The following is a 15,204-nucleotide window of genomic DNA, read 5'->3' on the forward strand; positions in this document are numbered from 1 at the left end:
CTCCATTATGTAGACGCGAAACCAAATCTCCGCACGTCTTAAAATTTTTAGATCTCGTTTGCGCAACCTTACTAACAGCTCAATTTTGACAAGAGATGAATGTCTGTCCACGAGCACAGCCTTTGCCGCTCATGCACGTGACAAATCTGCCTATGTCCAAAAAGATAAGTCGGTGCCGGACTTTTTGTCGGTTGTGACGTTAATGGCGAAAAGGAAAGGCCTGCGAGTTCCCTAAGAACCGCGTTGAGAAACTTTTTAAATCAACCACACATTTAGGAATGAGCAGCTGTAATTTGATTATCGACCTGCTTTTATGAATCCAGAGGTTAGGTTAGGTTAGGTTAGGTTAGGATTAGGTTAGGTAACCTAACTTAACCTTATAAACTTTCTTATAAAGTTTCTAATACTCTTTGTACCCAATCTTACCATATATGTATGTTAGACTTAGACGAAACGCACACTAAGTAATTAAGATTTACATATTTCACGGGCGAATTGCTCAATTAACCGGATCCGTGTACTAAAATAGACGAACAACGGACAGAGTTTCGACACCAGTGTTTTTTTTTCTGGTGAAATCAGACAAAACGCGCGAAAGTGAAATAGTTTGTCGTTACCGTGCAAAAGTGGATAACGCCTCTTGAAACTGAACAGGCCAGCCAGTCAAATTACTGCCAGCTGCAAAATTCAGACTTCACTGTCAATATTTGATCATATCCGTACACGAAATACGGACGGCACATTCGAAAGTGAAATTAAAAACTCAATGAGCATGCACACACACGTGCCTACCGCCGTTTCCGTTGGACGGAGATATAACGACCACTACCAGTTTCGTGCCACTTTAAAGCATGAAATATTTAATTTCACACGCTTCAAACGGTGAATATCAAACAAGCTTTAAATGATTCATGCAACATGGAACTATCTTCCCTTGCAGGTACTCCACCCACGTTATAATTTCACGAGAGTTTCAAAAACCACAATTAGGAGCTTAAATGTGTTATCAATGTTTCGCGTAGGAACTGTCCTCGTTAATATTTTACAATCTTATGAAACGAATACGGTTGCGTTAAACGAGTTTGCAGTTAGAAAAAGATAATTTTTATTCGGTTTTGAAGCGGAACCGAGATGATGATCATTACGCTGGATGAATTTTGCTCTTGTTGCCGAGCAGTAGGTCTATTACAAAACTGTGACAGGTGTTATCGCGCAATTATTACGAACATACTTAGCCGACGTTTTTGTTTCATCGTCGCGCCGTTTCTTAAAGTGTTTCAATTTCTAAAATGTCGAAACAGTCTGCAATTCGAGGATTTGTACGCGATGCGTTAAACAGAAAACAGAGAAGGTCTATCGGGGTAATAATTACTGTATCGACAGCAATTACAACTAGTGAAACTCTTATTATCGGTCATAGTAAGCGTTGCGAAATGACGACCGTTAAATTGATACCGAAACCGGAAGCATTGTCAAGTACAAGCGCGATGGTTAAAACAATTGTTTAAAATGTGTTCACTGTTAGGACAAAAATAAAACGTAGTCGAATATCTTTAACGAGCATGAAGTTCGACACGCGCAGCAAGAAGAAATTCAACGAACAAGTTCTTCACTTAATCGGTATAAAGTTTGCACACCGACAGACGTTTTTACATTTCTGAATAGCGTGCAAGTAAGAAACTGCTTCCTTTCGTAAACACTCGCAAGCACTCTGGAAACTTTCCGCGTTAAGCAATCCGTGTTGCCGCTGTAGGAACGGCGGCGTGCCGTGCAGCGCAGCGCCGTGAAAAACGGCGTGCAAAGGCGGCAATTGCGACAGAGCCTGTTTCGAGATTCACTTAATCGCTGGGCCTTGGGGGCCTAGACCCAGTTACTCGAATTGCATTAGATGCTTCGCTCGAATCGTCCTCCTATTTAATCGTTGCCAGAATGTAAAAATTATTTTCTAATCTTATGATCACTTTCAGGCCGATAAACGAACTTCTCTGTGAAACTTATACAACGAAAGTGAATAAAAATCTGACAGAAAAAAAGAATCCCCTAATTCGACGTATTTTAGAAAACGATGACTACGTGTGTACGTCGCGAATTTCGTTATTGCACAAATGCATGCGTGTAAAAACAGTTTGCCTAATCGATCGTTTAACGTGGACGCTATCACGTGGTACCGATATAATCAAAATTAACGGTGTAACGCGGTCATCGCGTAACTGATATACATGTTATGAAAACATAGAAGAAGGTATTTGGCAACTTGATGAGTTAGAGCGATGGAAGAATTTGTGAAGACAGCAAACAGTATCGACTCATCGTTTCACGGTGTGTAATAAGGTGAAGTTCGTAGGAGCGTGATGCGAAAACGCTCGGACGAGAATGAGAACGGGTTTGTCCGAGGCTCGCCGAAAGGGAATCGTACCGCGCCGAAGCGCAAACCTGCTGTAAATACACGCGTTCGCGTGTAAACCACTTTTGATGTATGTATCGCACACTCCGCGCGCGAAGAAATTGAATGAGAGATACCTGACTCGAAAATACATTTTAGAGAGCAGATAATGAATTTCAGAATCCACATATAAATTGATTCAGCAATAAAATAAAATTCGCTTTTTTTTTACAAAGTATATAATTTAAAAATAGTTCAAGAATGCACGAAAATAGTGAAAGACATAGCAGACTCTTTTGGACATGATGAACAGATATTTGTTAAGTAAATCAATAGCACAGCACCCATATTTTAAATTCTACGCTAAAGTAGTATGTGTTTATATCCCGATAATATTTCTTTGGTACCTGTGAATATCTATGGACGCCACGATCACATACATTGCACAACTGAGCATCGAAATCTACTTGGGTGCATATACAATTGTGCTTTCGTTCTTTCACCTTCTACATGAAAATCGCGATGATGCCCGCATGCAACGCTTTTACCTTCAGAAACTGAGCACCCATATAGTTGATCAAATAAAATCTGTTTACGTAATGATACGAAATTACTTTATACTTGTTTCTCACAGTTACCAGTCAATAATGCGAAGCATTTCAAACGAAAAGAAAGAAAAATAATAGTACTTTTCATAACACGAGGCCGAAAACGACCATTTTCGGCGCCTATAAAGTGGACCGAAAATAGAGTTTTCCCGCCCGGCGTAAGCTCGATTTTACCGCCCTAGGGCGGGAAAACTCTATTTTCAATCCGCTTTGTAGGCGACGAAAGATGGTCTTTTTCGGCCTCGTGTTATGAAAATATAATTTTAGTGATCCACGAGTGCGAATACCAATACTATTCTCGTTTTGATTTCTAACTGATTAGTAGAGAACGTGTAAAGCTTGAAACAAATATAAGAAAAAGTAATCGCGCGGTAGAATATTGTCACAATTCAAATAAAACTCACCTTCAAGTTTCATGCCAACTTCGAGGCACTTCTGAAAACGGCAGTAGGGACACCGCTTCCTTTGCGTTTTGTCGATGTGACAGGACCTCTCGGCAACACACGTGTAGACCTTCTTGTTTTGGACGGTGCGCTTGAAGAAACCCTTGCAGGATTCGCAGGTAAGTAGCCCGTAGTGGTACCCGGATACCTTGTCGCCGCAGACCGGACAGAATTCTTCTATGATGATGATGTCCTTGGTGTCGGGGAACTCAGACGGGCAGGGTATCGAACCGGTGACGACGCCAACCCCGACCTGACCCAATCCAGGATGACATAGGGTACCAGTTGGTAATGAATACGTAGTAGTCGTCGGTATGGTTGGTTGGGCGACATTGCCGCTTACCGTAGCGGAGCTGCCGCCGCTTCCGGCGTCTCCGGACGCGCCACCACCGCTACCACCGCCGCCAGCAGCGGCGTTTCCTGCGGTGGGCCCACTGCCGCCAGGGGCACCCGCGCCACCAGCACCGCTCGCTCCCCCGGAACCGGCGCCACCGCCGCCGGCACTGTAACTGCTGCCGCTACTCTCGAGGGCCGTTGACGTGCCGCAGCCACCCCCGGCACCGTTCGCCGCGCCATTGTTGCCTCCGTTACCTCCGGTGCCGCTCCCGGCTCCTGTTGGGGAGAAGAGACACGTGTACACCTTCTTGTTGACGCAAGATCCGATCTCGAGTGCCGATGATGGGACGCAGCAACCGTTGTTACCGTTGCCGCTGTTTCCACCGCCGCTTCCGCTACCACTGCCACCGCCACCGCCGCCGCCTCCGCCGCCTCCCCCACCTCCCGTTGGCGAGAACAAGCACGTGTATACTTTCTTGTTACTGCACGGCGAATTGTTTCGTTTGAAGAACCCTTTACACGACTCGCACGTCAGCAGGCCGTATTGATAGCCGGACATTTTATCGCCGCACATCGGACATCTTTCCTCCAGAGCGGTCGAATCGAAGAACGCAGCGTCGAAACTGGAGATCCCACCCTGCGTGTGAGCCTGTTGACCGTGTATCGACAATTGTTGCTGTTGCTGCGGTTGCTGCTGCGACTGGGACTGGTGACACATGGTCGTAGGTGGACTTTGAGCGCAATTGCCGTACGGCGAGGAACCGTATTGCGGTTGCTGTTGCTGCGCCTGCTGCTGCTGCTGCTGGCCGGCACCGGCAGCATGTTGGGGACTACCCTGAGGGCTTATGTGGAACGGCGACATATTCAGTGATATCAGGCCTGAATGCTGCTCCATCTCCAATAACATATCACCCTTGCGCAAGTACCGCACGGAGGAACGTGCTTGTTGCGTATCGGTTCATATATGAATTGTTTGATGGGACCGATTTTAGACACGGTGGTGGGTAGGTACGATGGATGCAGTTGTTCCTGTGGCGCGTAAATGCGACAGAACAGCGGCGGTTTTTTATTCTCTCTTTCCAGTTGCAGTGCGTAACGGTGCACGTCGCTCAAGGTCGTAGTACTCGCGTGTACTATGGTACAACCGGCTGCGTATGATGTTGTCAGTAACACTGATGATACGACGACAACGACGACGACGACGACGACGACGGCGACGACGACGACGACGACGATGATGATGACGACGACGACGACGACGACGACGACGACGAGGATGACGATAACGACGACATATAGCTCCGAGAGCAAACACACTGTTATATATTCCCTTGGCACGGATGTTTAATATCGATCACCAGTCACGTTTTTCTACGGCACATGTTTACGAAAAAAACCATCGCGCACCACCGCAGATAATGAATTTCCCTTTTCAACGATGTTACTACGTCCGAACCATTGTAATGTAACGAAATGTGCGTTCGCCGGCGTTGCGTGAAAAAAAATTGTTGCTTGTCACTGTTGCATGCCTTTTCGCTACGTCTTCGTAATTGCTCGCGGAACCACAATTTGTATCTTTCTCCGAGCCCGACCACTGATAGCAGAGAATGTGACACGGAGCGTATAACAACGATCACACACGAGGTTCGAACTGACCGTCCACGCGAGGCGGTGAACAATTTCGATCTGGATCACCGACGCGGAGGAAACAATCGGATCGTTGTTTCATGAGACGCGCGAATTGCTGGTAACGTTATCGAACGATCACACATGCGCGGAGGCGAGATTTAAGTTTGAGTCACGGCGTTTGACACAAAATAATCGGCACGGTGTATTGTTAGACAGGGTAAGCCGGATACGAGTAAACGCACACACACTGCAATCCAAATATATATGTATGTATCCGTGACGAAAAGACGGGGGATGCTTGAAGTCCGACGACGGCGAGAAGGTAGACAACTACCGTGGACAAGAACGAGAAAGAGAGAGATAATCGTCCAGTTGTCAGATCATACGACTTGACAGTGTGACTATCTGCGTACGACTAGTTGTCTTCTTGCCTCGTTGCTTTCCCGAAGGGCCCGCCCCCTCCCCTCGGCCGCCCTACCGTCGACATATGGAGGTAGGTAGTGTCGGGAGACCGTCTCGTGAGACACGGCACACGTCACATATATCACAGTGGCAAAAAACGACGACGATCACGAGTGGTGAACGCGAAAAAAGAGCGCGAGCTGCATCGACTATTTTCACGTTCTCCCTTTCGATCCACGCCCGACTGGCCCCCCCGTGAACAGATATCAGATATTCCGTTGCGTCGATGATAAATACAACACAGGCTGTTGCGGACACTCCACGCGTCAACGGCGGCGGTAACACGATTTACAAAACGAATTACGGCACGACATGGGCACTCTCTGGTTGACGCGGTATAACGCGGTATAACGCGGCGACGCGCTTTGCCCGGTGTATAACACAGATACGCGCTTCACCGTGACACCGTCCGGAGTAAAATAAAATTGGCAGAACCGGGAGAACGGCGAGAGGCGCGCACACACCACCGTCGCGCGTCAGACTCCCTTGGCTTGTTTCGGTGGTTAATAGAGTAGAGGAGAGGAGAGAAGGAGAGCGCACGCGTCCCTTTACCGACGGCCACGGGTCGAGTGCGGGACCAGGAGCAAGAGCGAGAGAGAAACGTTCTGGCGTATAACCAACACAGCGCACGGCATAAGTGAAAGTGATTCAGCAGCGCATGCCACCGCGCGCGGCCAGGTGCCCAGCGGAGAGTAGCGGAGGTGCCTCCGAGAGCTTCGACGATGGTGGGAGTCGAGTAACACGCGGTGCTCGGAGAGGAGAGGGACCGAGAGAGGAATAGAAGGAGGGAAGCGGGGTAACTCGGGAGGTATTGCCGTGGTCGAAGGGATCGACGGAGGAGGGAAGAAGGAGGTTGCACACAGCCGAAGGCGGGGATGACCTACTTACGGAACCAGGTCTATGTCGGCCGCAGAAGTATTGTCCTCGTGCGCTCCCGCGCCGGTCTACCGCCCGTTGCCCGCCGTCGTTTTGTCGACCGTATTTGTCGTCGATGCTGCCGGCGAACACATATCCCCGACGCCTTGACGCACGTGTGCCATCAGCCCGCACCAGTTCCCGATTTTACAGATCGATAGGATTTTATCAACTTCGCTCGCGTAACGAGGAATTCGCTTAAGAATTCGCTCGACGACCAATCAAATACATATCTAAAATCGTTCGAAGATCTTTTCAAAAGATGGTTTAACTATTTACCTCTAAATACGTGAGGAAAAATAAATTTTCAATTGACTCGTAGAATGTAGTTTACTCCGTAACGATTAAGCGTTAAAGTTACTCCCATTTTTTTTCCCGTCACGCGCGAGGAAGATCAAATGGACGCCTCGAGCCCGCGAACAACTCTTGCTTTCAAAGAGCACACAGGGGAGCCAAACAGAGAGAAGTCGCGGTAAGCGGGCACAGGGCAGGCGCACAGGCCACATACAGGCCGTGGCTGGGTCAACAGTAACGCCGTTGGCACTCCCCGACAGTGCCAGTGCTTCTCTCTATGTGTAAGTCGCAGTAGATGTACGACGAGGAGCGGTGGGGAGACCCACTGACCCAGTTCGGGAACATGACGCAGTCGCGACTCACTCCCTCTCATTATGTCTTTCTCCCTCCATCCCCGTCTCTCCCGTACCTTCTCGCACCCTTGTCCAACCACCTAGCGCATCCCACCCTCGCAACTAATAGCTTCCATCTCTCTCTTTCTCTCTCTTTGTCTCTCTCTCTCTTTGCTCCTCCTCTTGTTCCCTCACCTAGATCCTGTGATGTTCCGTCACCCTAAACACGTACTTGTCTTCTTCTTTCCTTTCCTTGCACCCCTCATTTTCTTCTTTCTTTTCCTTGCACCCTGTTTTTCTTCTTCCTTTAACCTTAACCCATTCTTCTCTATTTCTCTCTCTCTTTCTCTCTCTCTCCTGTTCTTACCCTTGCTTCCTCTTTTTCTAGCCATGCCTATCGAGCATTATCTTTACTCTCTTGGTCGAACGCGAACCACACGACGCGTTTCTTTTTCTAACGTTATACACGTCCCTCCCTTCTAAAGAGTCTTGCGCTTGTACACGTTCCATACGTAATTGTCGCGCTCTTTTCCGTGCAAGTAACCGTGCGCGCCTGCTGTAATAGCGCATACATTTGCTCGTCGTGGGGCATATGTATACATATACGTATACATGCAACAACCGTGCACACGCACGCATGCACGCGGCGTACGACGTGTCGTGTCATCGATGAATGCACGCGGTAACTCACAATTACAACCGCGTTGTCGTCATCGTCGTTGTCGTCGTATCCAGTGCACAGAGACTAGGTGCATTACATATGATTTCTCGAATTCGGGCTATTTATTTTGAAACAAATTCAGTGATCGTTATCTTGCTCGAATCGTTAATCGAATTTTCTGTAAATGTATAAAATATTCATATCTTGAAGCCAACTTGATCACATCGGTTTTATAGATTCGAACACGATGTTATCATTTAACTTAAAAATATTCACAGTTCATGTGTGTGTTTAATTATATGAAATAGTAAAGCAAGTAAGCATGGTAGAAATTGCGCTTATATCAACGAATTACAACATAGCACGTGGAAGGAGAAGTAAATGTATATAAGAGAGATGAAAGTAAAATGTAGCGAAATATAGCGAAAGCCGCTGCTCTCACAGTTAAATGTTAATTACGAAGCTTAACAAAGAAAGCTTGCTCTGTTAATCGCTCGTCGGAAAAGTGATGGAGCGAAATCGGAAGTGACACCTGCTGCTGAATTTCCCTTTAGGAAACNCCGTCTCTCAGACGCTCTGTCGTTTATGCAACAAGTGTGCCGAACCTGTTAGCGATTCCCTTCGAAGCTAAAACCGTTTAGTACTAAATAAATACAATTATTTGTACTAACGTTCATACGAATTCTTAGAAAAATATAACAAATTTGTTATTACCGTTTGAGGACACAAATAAAAAAAATCTAGAACTGATACGTTAAATGTTCCTAACTATTACGAAATTCCTAATATAAGTGAGAAATAATTGAATTTTTGTTTATTGTATGCCATATCATAAAGTTTAATAATATTATATTTTATTTGCAAGAGTTAAGCTATTTCATTCTTGTACATACGACCTTCATTTTAACATGTACTTCATTTTGGTAACTGTAATTCTCTAAGTGACCAGCGAATCCCAGCTGATCCCTGTTTGTAAGAATGACCCAGGTAACCATCCCTCCCTCTGTCACTTCGCTACCTCTTACTCCGATCGTATTTTTTCCGGAAGTATTGTTTTAAAATTCCCAAGTTTTTCCTTGTTCTCTATTCTCAGGTATCCAGAAATAACTCAGGGTACTCTCCTGAATACAATGGTACCCAAAAGTCGACCTTAATAATTTACTTCGTCCTCACTTAATAAAATGCATTATTAAAACGCCGTAATTTCTTAACGCGGCAACAATGATTGATGACATTAGACCTATTTTACGCTCATGGTTGTTACAATTTAAAATTAAAAGATAACGTATTATTATCAGAATACTAAGTATCATGGGAAAAGTAAATTCATCACTTTTGAGAAGTGCAAATCCAAAGTCAGACAATAGAAATCATAGGATTAAACCTACATCCTGTTTCTCCATTGTGCCGCATCAAAACGCGGGTCTACGCACTTTTTGTTGTTTTGTTCCTTCAGGTGCAAATCGGAAAAACGCTGGTACCTGCGCCGGTATATTTGTCCTTGTGTTGTAGGCACGATCATCGCGCAACGCATGCGATTTTATTTCCACCGGCGCATTGAGAAAGAATAAAGAGGTCGAGCCTCTCTGTGTTCCATTGCGTGTCACGTTAAATCACGATCATCGCCGTGTGACGGTAAAAACCGAATTGTGGAGAGGAAGAATAAAAAGAGACAGAGAGAGCGATCGAACGAAAGGGAAAAGGGACGCAGTGCGCTTCGAGCCAGTCGAAAGGGCGGAAGAACCGACGAAAGAAAGTGAAAGCTGTGACCCAGAAACTCTGGAAATGTAAATGGCGCGCACCGATATGTTCGGGAATTATAAATCATTATACAAAGGTTCTATACGATTTCGTCACGCGACAAGCCGACGATTTCGTTAGATTCCGAACGGAAACGAGAGAGCCACCGTAGTAATTCTAACCAGAAGAATTACGAAAATTACTTATCGAATCAACGCTTGACGACATCGTCGTTGAATGTGACTTACATGTTACTGAAAGTGTATGTGTCTCGTAGCTCCTTCGATCTTCTCACACGTTGACGACAATACGAAGTTGTCTGATATAATAATGGAAGAACGAACACGATAACGACTGAGTTACGACGGCAAGGTTGAAAAAGTGCGAGTCCTTTACCCGTATAGACTGAAATTATGCGACCATTATCGGCATTACGCTATTTCTGGGTCAATTAGCATCACGCTGATCCTTAAAACACCCGTCGCGTCGTAGACGACGCAGGTAGCGCGCGAACGCACGCGGGATTGCAGCGAGGCGTTACCCACTATCGGAAGTAATTTATTCGCCGCGAGACACGCAGCTTCATAGACGAAATTCTATTTGCTCGACGCATGCTTCTTTCTCCATTTAACGACAGTCAAGACTTTTGATTATGTACAATAAGTCACTAAGAATTGTCACCCTTGTACAAACAATTTACGACTAGCTTCCGTTGCACGTGGCCCCATAAAATCGTTTGAAGTGTCTGTATATTCTATTATAAAACCTTGAGGTAACGAATAATAAATTTCAAAATAAAAGAAAGAGAGAGAGAGAGAGGAAAAAATCTCAAATTCAAATTTCGTATTATGCATTTTGTTGTTCCAGAAATGTTCAATTGTATGTTTCGTATGGCATGTATAAGCGTACGTGGTTTATTTCCGTCAGATTGCCCAGTAAATTTGGAGTAGGAATTTTCTTTTCAAAGGAAACGAACAGTATCAGATCGAAGATGAAATGTTATTACAATGAGCATATTAAGGTCAACCTATCTCCCGTCGAAGAATAAAAAAAAAAAAAAAGGGAACTATCTAGTACATGTCTTTATCGTCTTCTAGCGTGCGATTACTATCTCGATATTAGCTATGCAGGTATGGTATCTGTAACTCGTAATATTCGTCGCAAAGAATATGAGCCCGGTGTGATCCCTCTCTCGTCTACTCTTTCTCTCTATCTATCTCTTTCATTCCTCCCTCTCCCTCTTTCTTTCTCTCTTTTTCTCTCTTACTCTGAGCAACGTGTCTCGGTGTGTGAAGTGTGCCAAGGACCACCCCACTCCGCAATCCCATTTTCGAAACTAAAAGTAAAATCTAACTCATTGTGCTGCGTTACACACGCATAACGCTTATACATACACAAATGTAGAGAGAGAGAGAGAGAGACGGTTGCCGTAATGTAATATATATTTTTGTCATACCAGCCGAAACTATCTAATTCATTTAGGGCGACGTGTGCGCAATGACAAAGACACGCGGCGCTATGAAAATTTCCTAGCGTAGGTACCATGGGGATCGGATTCATGAAGTTTCCACATTACTTTCGCGGGGATCCACAGTGGACGCGCATAAGACCGCGCCAAAGGAGCTTAACTCATCGCACAGGTGGGTGGCGATATTTTTGATATCCCTCGATCGAACTTTCAGCCTCTTCTTTTCGTTCTCGTTCTAGCAAAAGTATGGAGGCTCAAGTTTCATCGCCGGAGGGATAAAAGCGACGAGGATTTATCAAATCGCCCTCTATCCTTTGTCGCAGGTAGAACGGGAAATTAATCATAAAATAATAAGAGAGACTAATAGACGTCTAGGAGGAGAGAGAAAGATTGTTTCATCCACGAAACGCGGACTGGCGTTTTACAGGCCAGTTCGCACGTCCTTGACACACTTACCCACATAGGATATCGCGAGACTACGTGTAACTGTATGTGCATTAACGTGCATGCGCATGTACTCACACACACACACGCTGCGATCGTATAGACGCACAGGCGCAGAGGCTCACGGATATATACGATCTTGTGCATATGTACGGATATACGCGATCGTGTGCAAATGCACAGGCTGTCTTGCATGCGCATTTATGTGTGTCCCGACGCACAGACGCATCACATGAATAGGCATATATGTCATACATATAGGTATACATAGAAAACCATATGACGACAATGAAGATGTGAAGTTGCGCGCGTGGATCCATAGAGTTCTACGGCAAAGGACGCGTAGACCAGTTTCTCTGTAGAGGTGCAAGGATGTTATCCCTCTTGCGTGTGCGCATGCATCCGTGAACGGCCATGTATACATATACCCCAGACCATCCTCTCAGTGCTCGTCGGCACCCATTTTTATTACCTTGCAACTGGGACGCGTGATGGAATCCGAAATGGATCTTAAACCGTAAACGTGCGGGGAGCAAACAAAAAATGTGAAGATTTGTCATGGTTACGTTTCGGCACAGAGAATTAGCTTGTTCGGATAAGAACTTCTCCGAAAGTTTTACAATCTTTTCCCAGATATAAATGATAGATAAAAAAGACAGAAAAGGAAAGCTCTTTTTCCAACGTGTTTCATATCCTATTAAACAATTAATTTCTAACGAATGTTCCTATTAAGTATCTTTCATATTGATGTCTCAAGGTATTGAATAATACTGAAAATGCAGTAACGCCTTGCGAACAAGGAACGAAATAGAGGAAGAACGGAAATACCTGAAACTTTTTCCCTGGCAATCCTGAAAATCACCGAACCGACATTTCTTCACCTAAGGGTGAGTCATAAATTAAGAAAGGATAAATATTTGGAAACATTGTCAAGAATTATTGCGTGCAATCTTCAACTTCAACGGAAATTCTCAGTGACCCACTGCCCTAAGAATGACAACCGTGCAACACACTGGTCAAAATTTCTCTTAACGAATCGAATCGCTGTAAAAGTCATCTCCTTAGGTGGTTCCTTGTAAAAGAAGAAAGGCGAACTTTAGTGAACTATAAAGTTAAGGATGTCCATTTCCTGACGATCGATGTTTTCGGAAATTGTGTTGGAGTCACGTAATTATTGCGTGCAATCTTCAACGGAAATTCTCGGTGACCCACTGCCCTAAGAATGACAACCGTGCAACACACTGGTCAAAACTTCTCTTGATGAATTGAATCGCTGTAAACGTTATCTCCTTAGTTGGTTCCTTGTAAAAGAAGAAAGGCGAACTTTAGTGAACCATAAAGTTAAGGATGTCCATTTCGTGACGATCGATGTTTTCGGAAATTGCGTAGACCTTATTCATAAAGATTGAAGATCGAAGAAAAACCAGTTTCTCTTCGGTACATCCCTACCGAAGACGCACTATCAAAGATTCGAAGTACGGGAAACGACATAGGGACGTGAGAGAAATACTTTGCACCAGTCGTATTTTTTCATTGTACGCCTACTACAAATAACTGATTCACGCGTTTCAATGTCTCCTTGCTATGGTGTAACATTTTATCAAACGGTGCACAACGATAAGTAAATATCTGGCCGGCTGTTACTTTTGAAGCGGTCTCGGCGAGTTATCGCGCAAACGGTTTGCGGATGACGACAATAGATTAGAATTATTATTATTGTTATCGTTACTGCGGTGAGACTAATTGTTTGATAAGGATAATTTTGTCGAGTATTCTTGTCTCTGGACTGAGGGGGATATGTCAATTTCAGGCACTGACTGCTGAACGAGCTCTTTCTTTGCAACCAAGTATTCAAAAACTTTAGCATTCATGCTCGGACGTCGATTATCTTGAACGACCGGCGTCTTGAGATTTTCGCATCGGACCGTTGTATTTAATAAACGACGAATATCTTTCATTCGAGTACACGTGCAGCCTTACAAAAGCATGATTGTTTGAACCGCACGACGAAATGTGAAAGTTCACGTTCTTCGCGACTGAGAAAGGTATTCATTGCCGTTTATTATACTTGGTTAAACTAACGAATCATATTTATATGTATTTAGTCCAGGCAAGTTTGGTCGCGAGTAGCGCGCAATTTATGTATCTGTCCATTACATCGGACGTTGATTGTTACACCTTCGATTGCAACAGCCACCGGCGTTGGTCTTCTATTTTATCAGTCGATCGCGATTAAGAAAAGCCAAGGACGTCGGCGACCTTGACCGAAAAATCGCCAGCGATTAAAAATTTTCGATCCACGCGGAACGAGCGTGTTATCACGGCGAAAGCAAACGTCTTTACTGAGGAACGAGATCACCTTAAAGGTAGGTAGTGCAGCGAGCTCTCCACCCACATGAGCATCGCTCGGAACAGGATAACGCTCAAGGTTGAAAAACGAATCAAGTACGACAGACCGGGTCTTCGAAAGGTAAGGACGATGATTATGATTGGCGACTGTAATGGCTACATGGCAATTTCCCGGAGAAATAATCCGTTCAGGCCAGACGGAGCAAGGTAAGCTACACGTATGCTTGTGATAAAACTTCATACGTATGAAGCACCCACCCGCGACACAGTTGTAGAACATTCTCCATCGGCAAATGGAAATTTCCAATCTTCCTTCTTTCTTAATAAGAAAATAATTAAATAATAGCTCACTTTTATGAAGAACCTAAGCTAATTTAACCTTCTATATCTATTATTTAACACGTTGAATGCCACGGGTATCACCGGTGACCCGTCGCAATTAACATGTCAAACATTGTTATACATTGTAACTTATCTATTGCAGATAATATTTCAACATTACATGTATCCTATAATAGAAAATTCATCGTGGCGCCATGGGTAATCCCTGTAAAATTGGCGTGGCATTCAACGTGTTAAGCCTCTTATTAGTAACAAAGAAGGAAGATTGGACATTTTTATTTGCTTATGATAAATGTTCTGCAATTCGGTTTATATATTGTTATGAGAAAGGTTAATTTTACCTAATGATTACCTATTGTGATAGTAATTGCGCTTAGAAGTGAAATCTCAGGTTCGCATTTGGTTCATGTACACGGTCGGGCGACCGATGGGGCGTAGTTACCATTCGAGGGTTTCTACCTGAACGTCCCTAAAGCCGTATCCTTCTTAGTCAAATGCGACAACGGCATCTTTAGGGGTCTCATTTTCTCCTCTGGGGCATAGAATTGTTGTAATAGTGTAGGGAAAACACAGGCTCTTGTAGAAATCTTGTTTCATTAGATAGAGAAAGAAAATAGAAGACCTCTTTATATCTCTTTCTATTAGAAAGAGATAAAGAAAGGTCTCTCATCGTCTCTTTCTTTCTATTCAGGATACGGTTTCCGGGCAATCTTCCCTACTCTATCTATAATAATTTTATGCTTTAGGGCCGAAATAAAGTACGTATAGTTACAAAACTGAACGTGCCAATTCCATCGA

The 15,204-nt window shown here is 44.5% G+C and overlaps 2 protein-coding genes across 2 annotated transcripts in view; both read right to left on the reverse strand.

Moving 5' to 3' along the window:
- ftz-f1 (ftz transcription factor 1) overlaps nucleotides 1-6,735 on the reverse strand; it is a 21,582-nt gene extending 14,847 nt beyond the window's left edge. The window contains 2 exon segments of the mRNA XM_018024938.2: nucleotides 3,396-4,046; nucleotides 4,137-6,735. Of these exon segments, the coding sequence (XP_017880427.2) occupies nucleotides 3,396-4,046; nucleotides 4,137-4,677 (1,192 nt within the window). The 5' untranslated portion in view covers nucleotides 4,678-6,735.
- A 975-nt stretch (nucleotides 6,736-7,710) lies between these two features.
- Nucleotides 7,711-15,204, reverse strand: part of LOC113464369 (THAP domain-containing protein 11-like) — a 42,933-nt gene continuing 35,439 nt past the window's right edge. The window contains exon 2 of the mRNA XM_026813670.1: nucleotides 7,711-8,241. Within this exon, the coding sequence (XP_026669471.1) occupies nucleotides 8,186-8,241 (56 nt within the window). The 3' untranslated portion in view covers nucleotides 7,711-8,185. The remainder of the gene's footprint in view (nucleotides 8,242-15,204) is intronic.

This window comes from Ceratina calcarata, unplaced genomic scaffold, assembly GCF_001652005.2.
Source record: "Ceratina calcarata isolate Rehan_Ccalc_2016 unplaced genomic scaffold, ASM165200v1 scaffold35, whole genome shotgun sequence".
NCBI classification, from domain to species: Eukaryota; Metazoa; Arthropoda; class Insecta; order Hymenoptera; family Apidae; genus Ceratina; species Ceratina calcarata.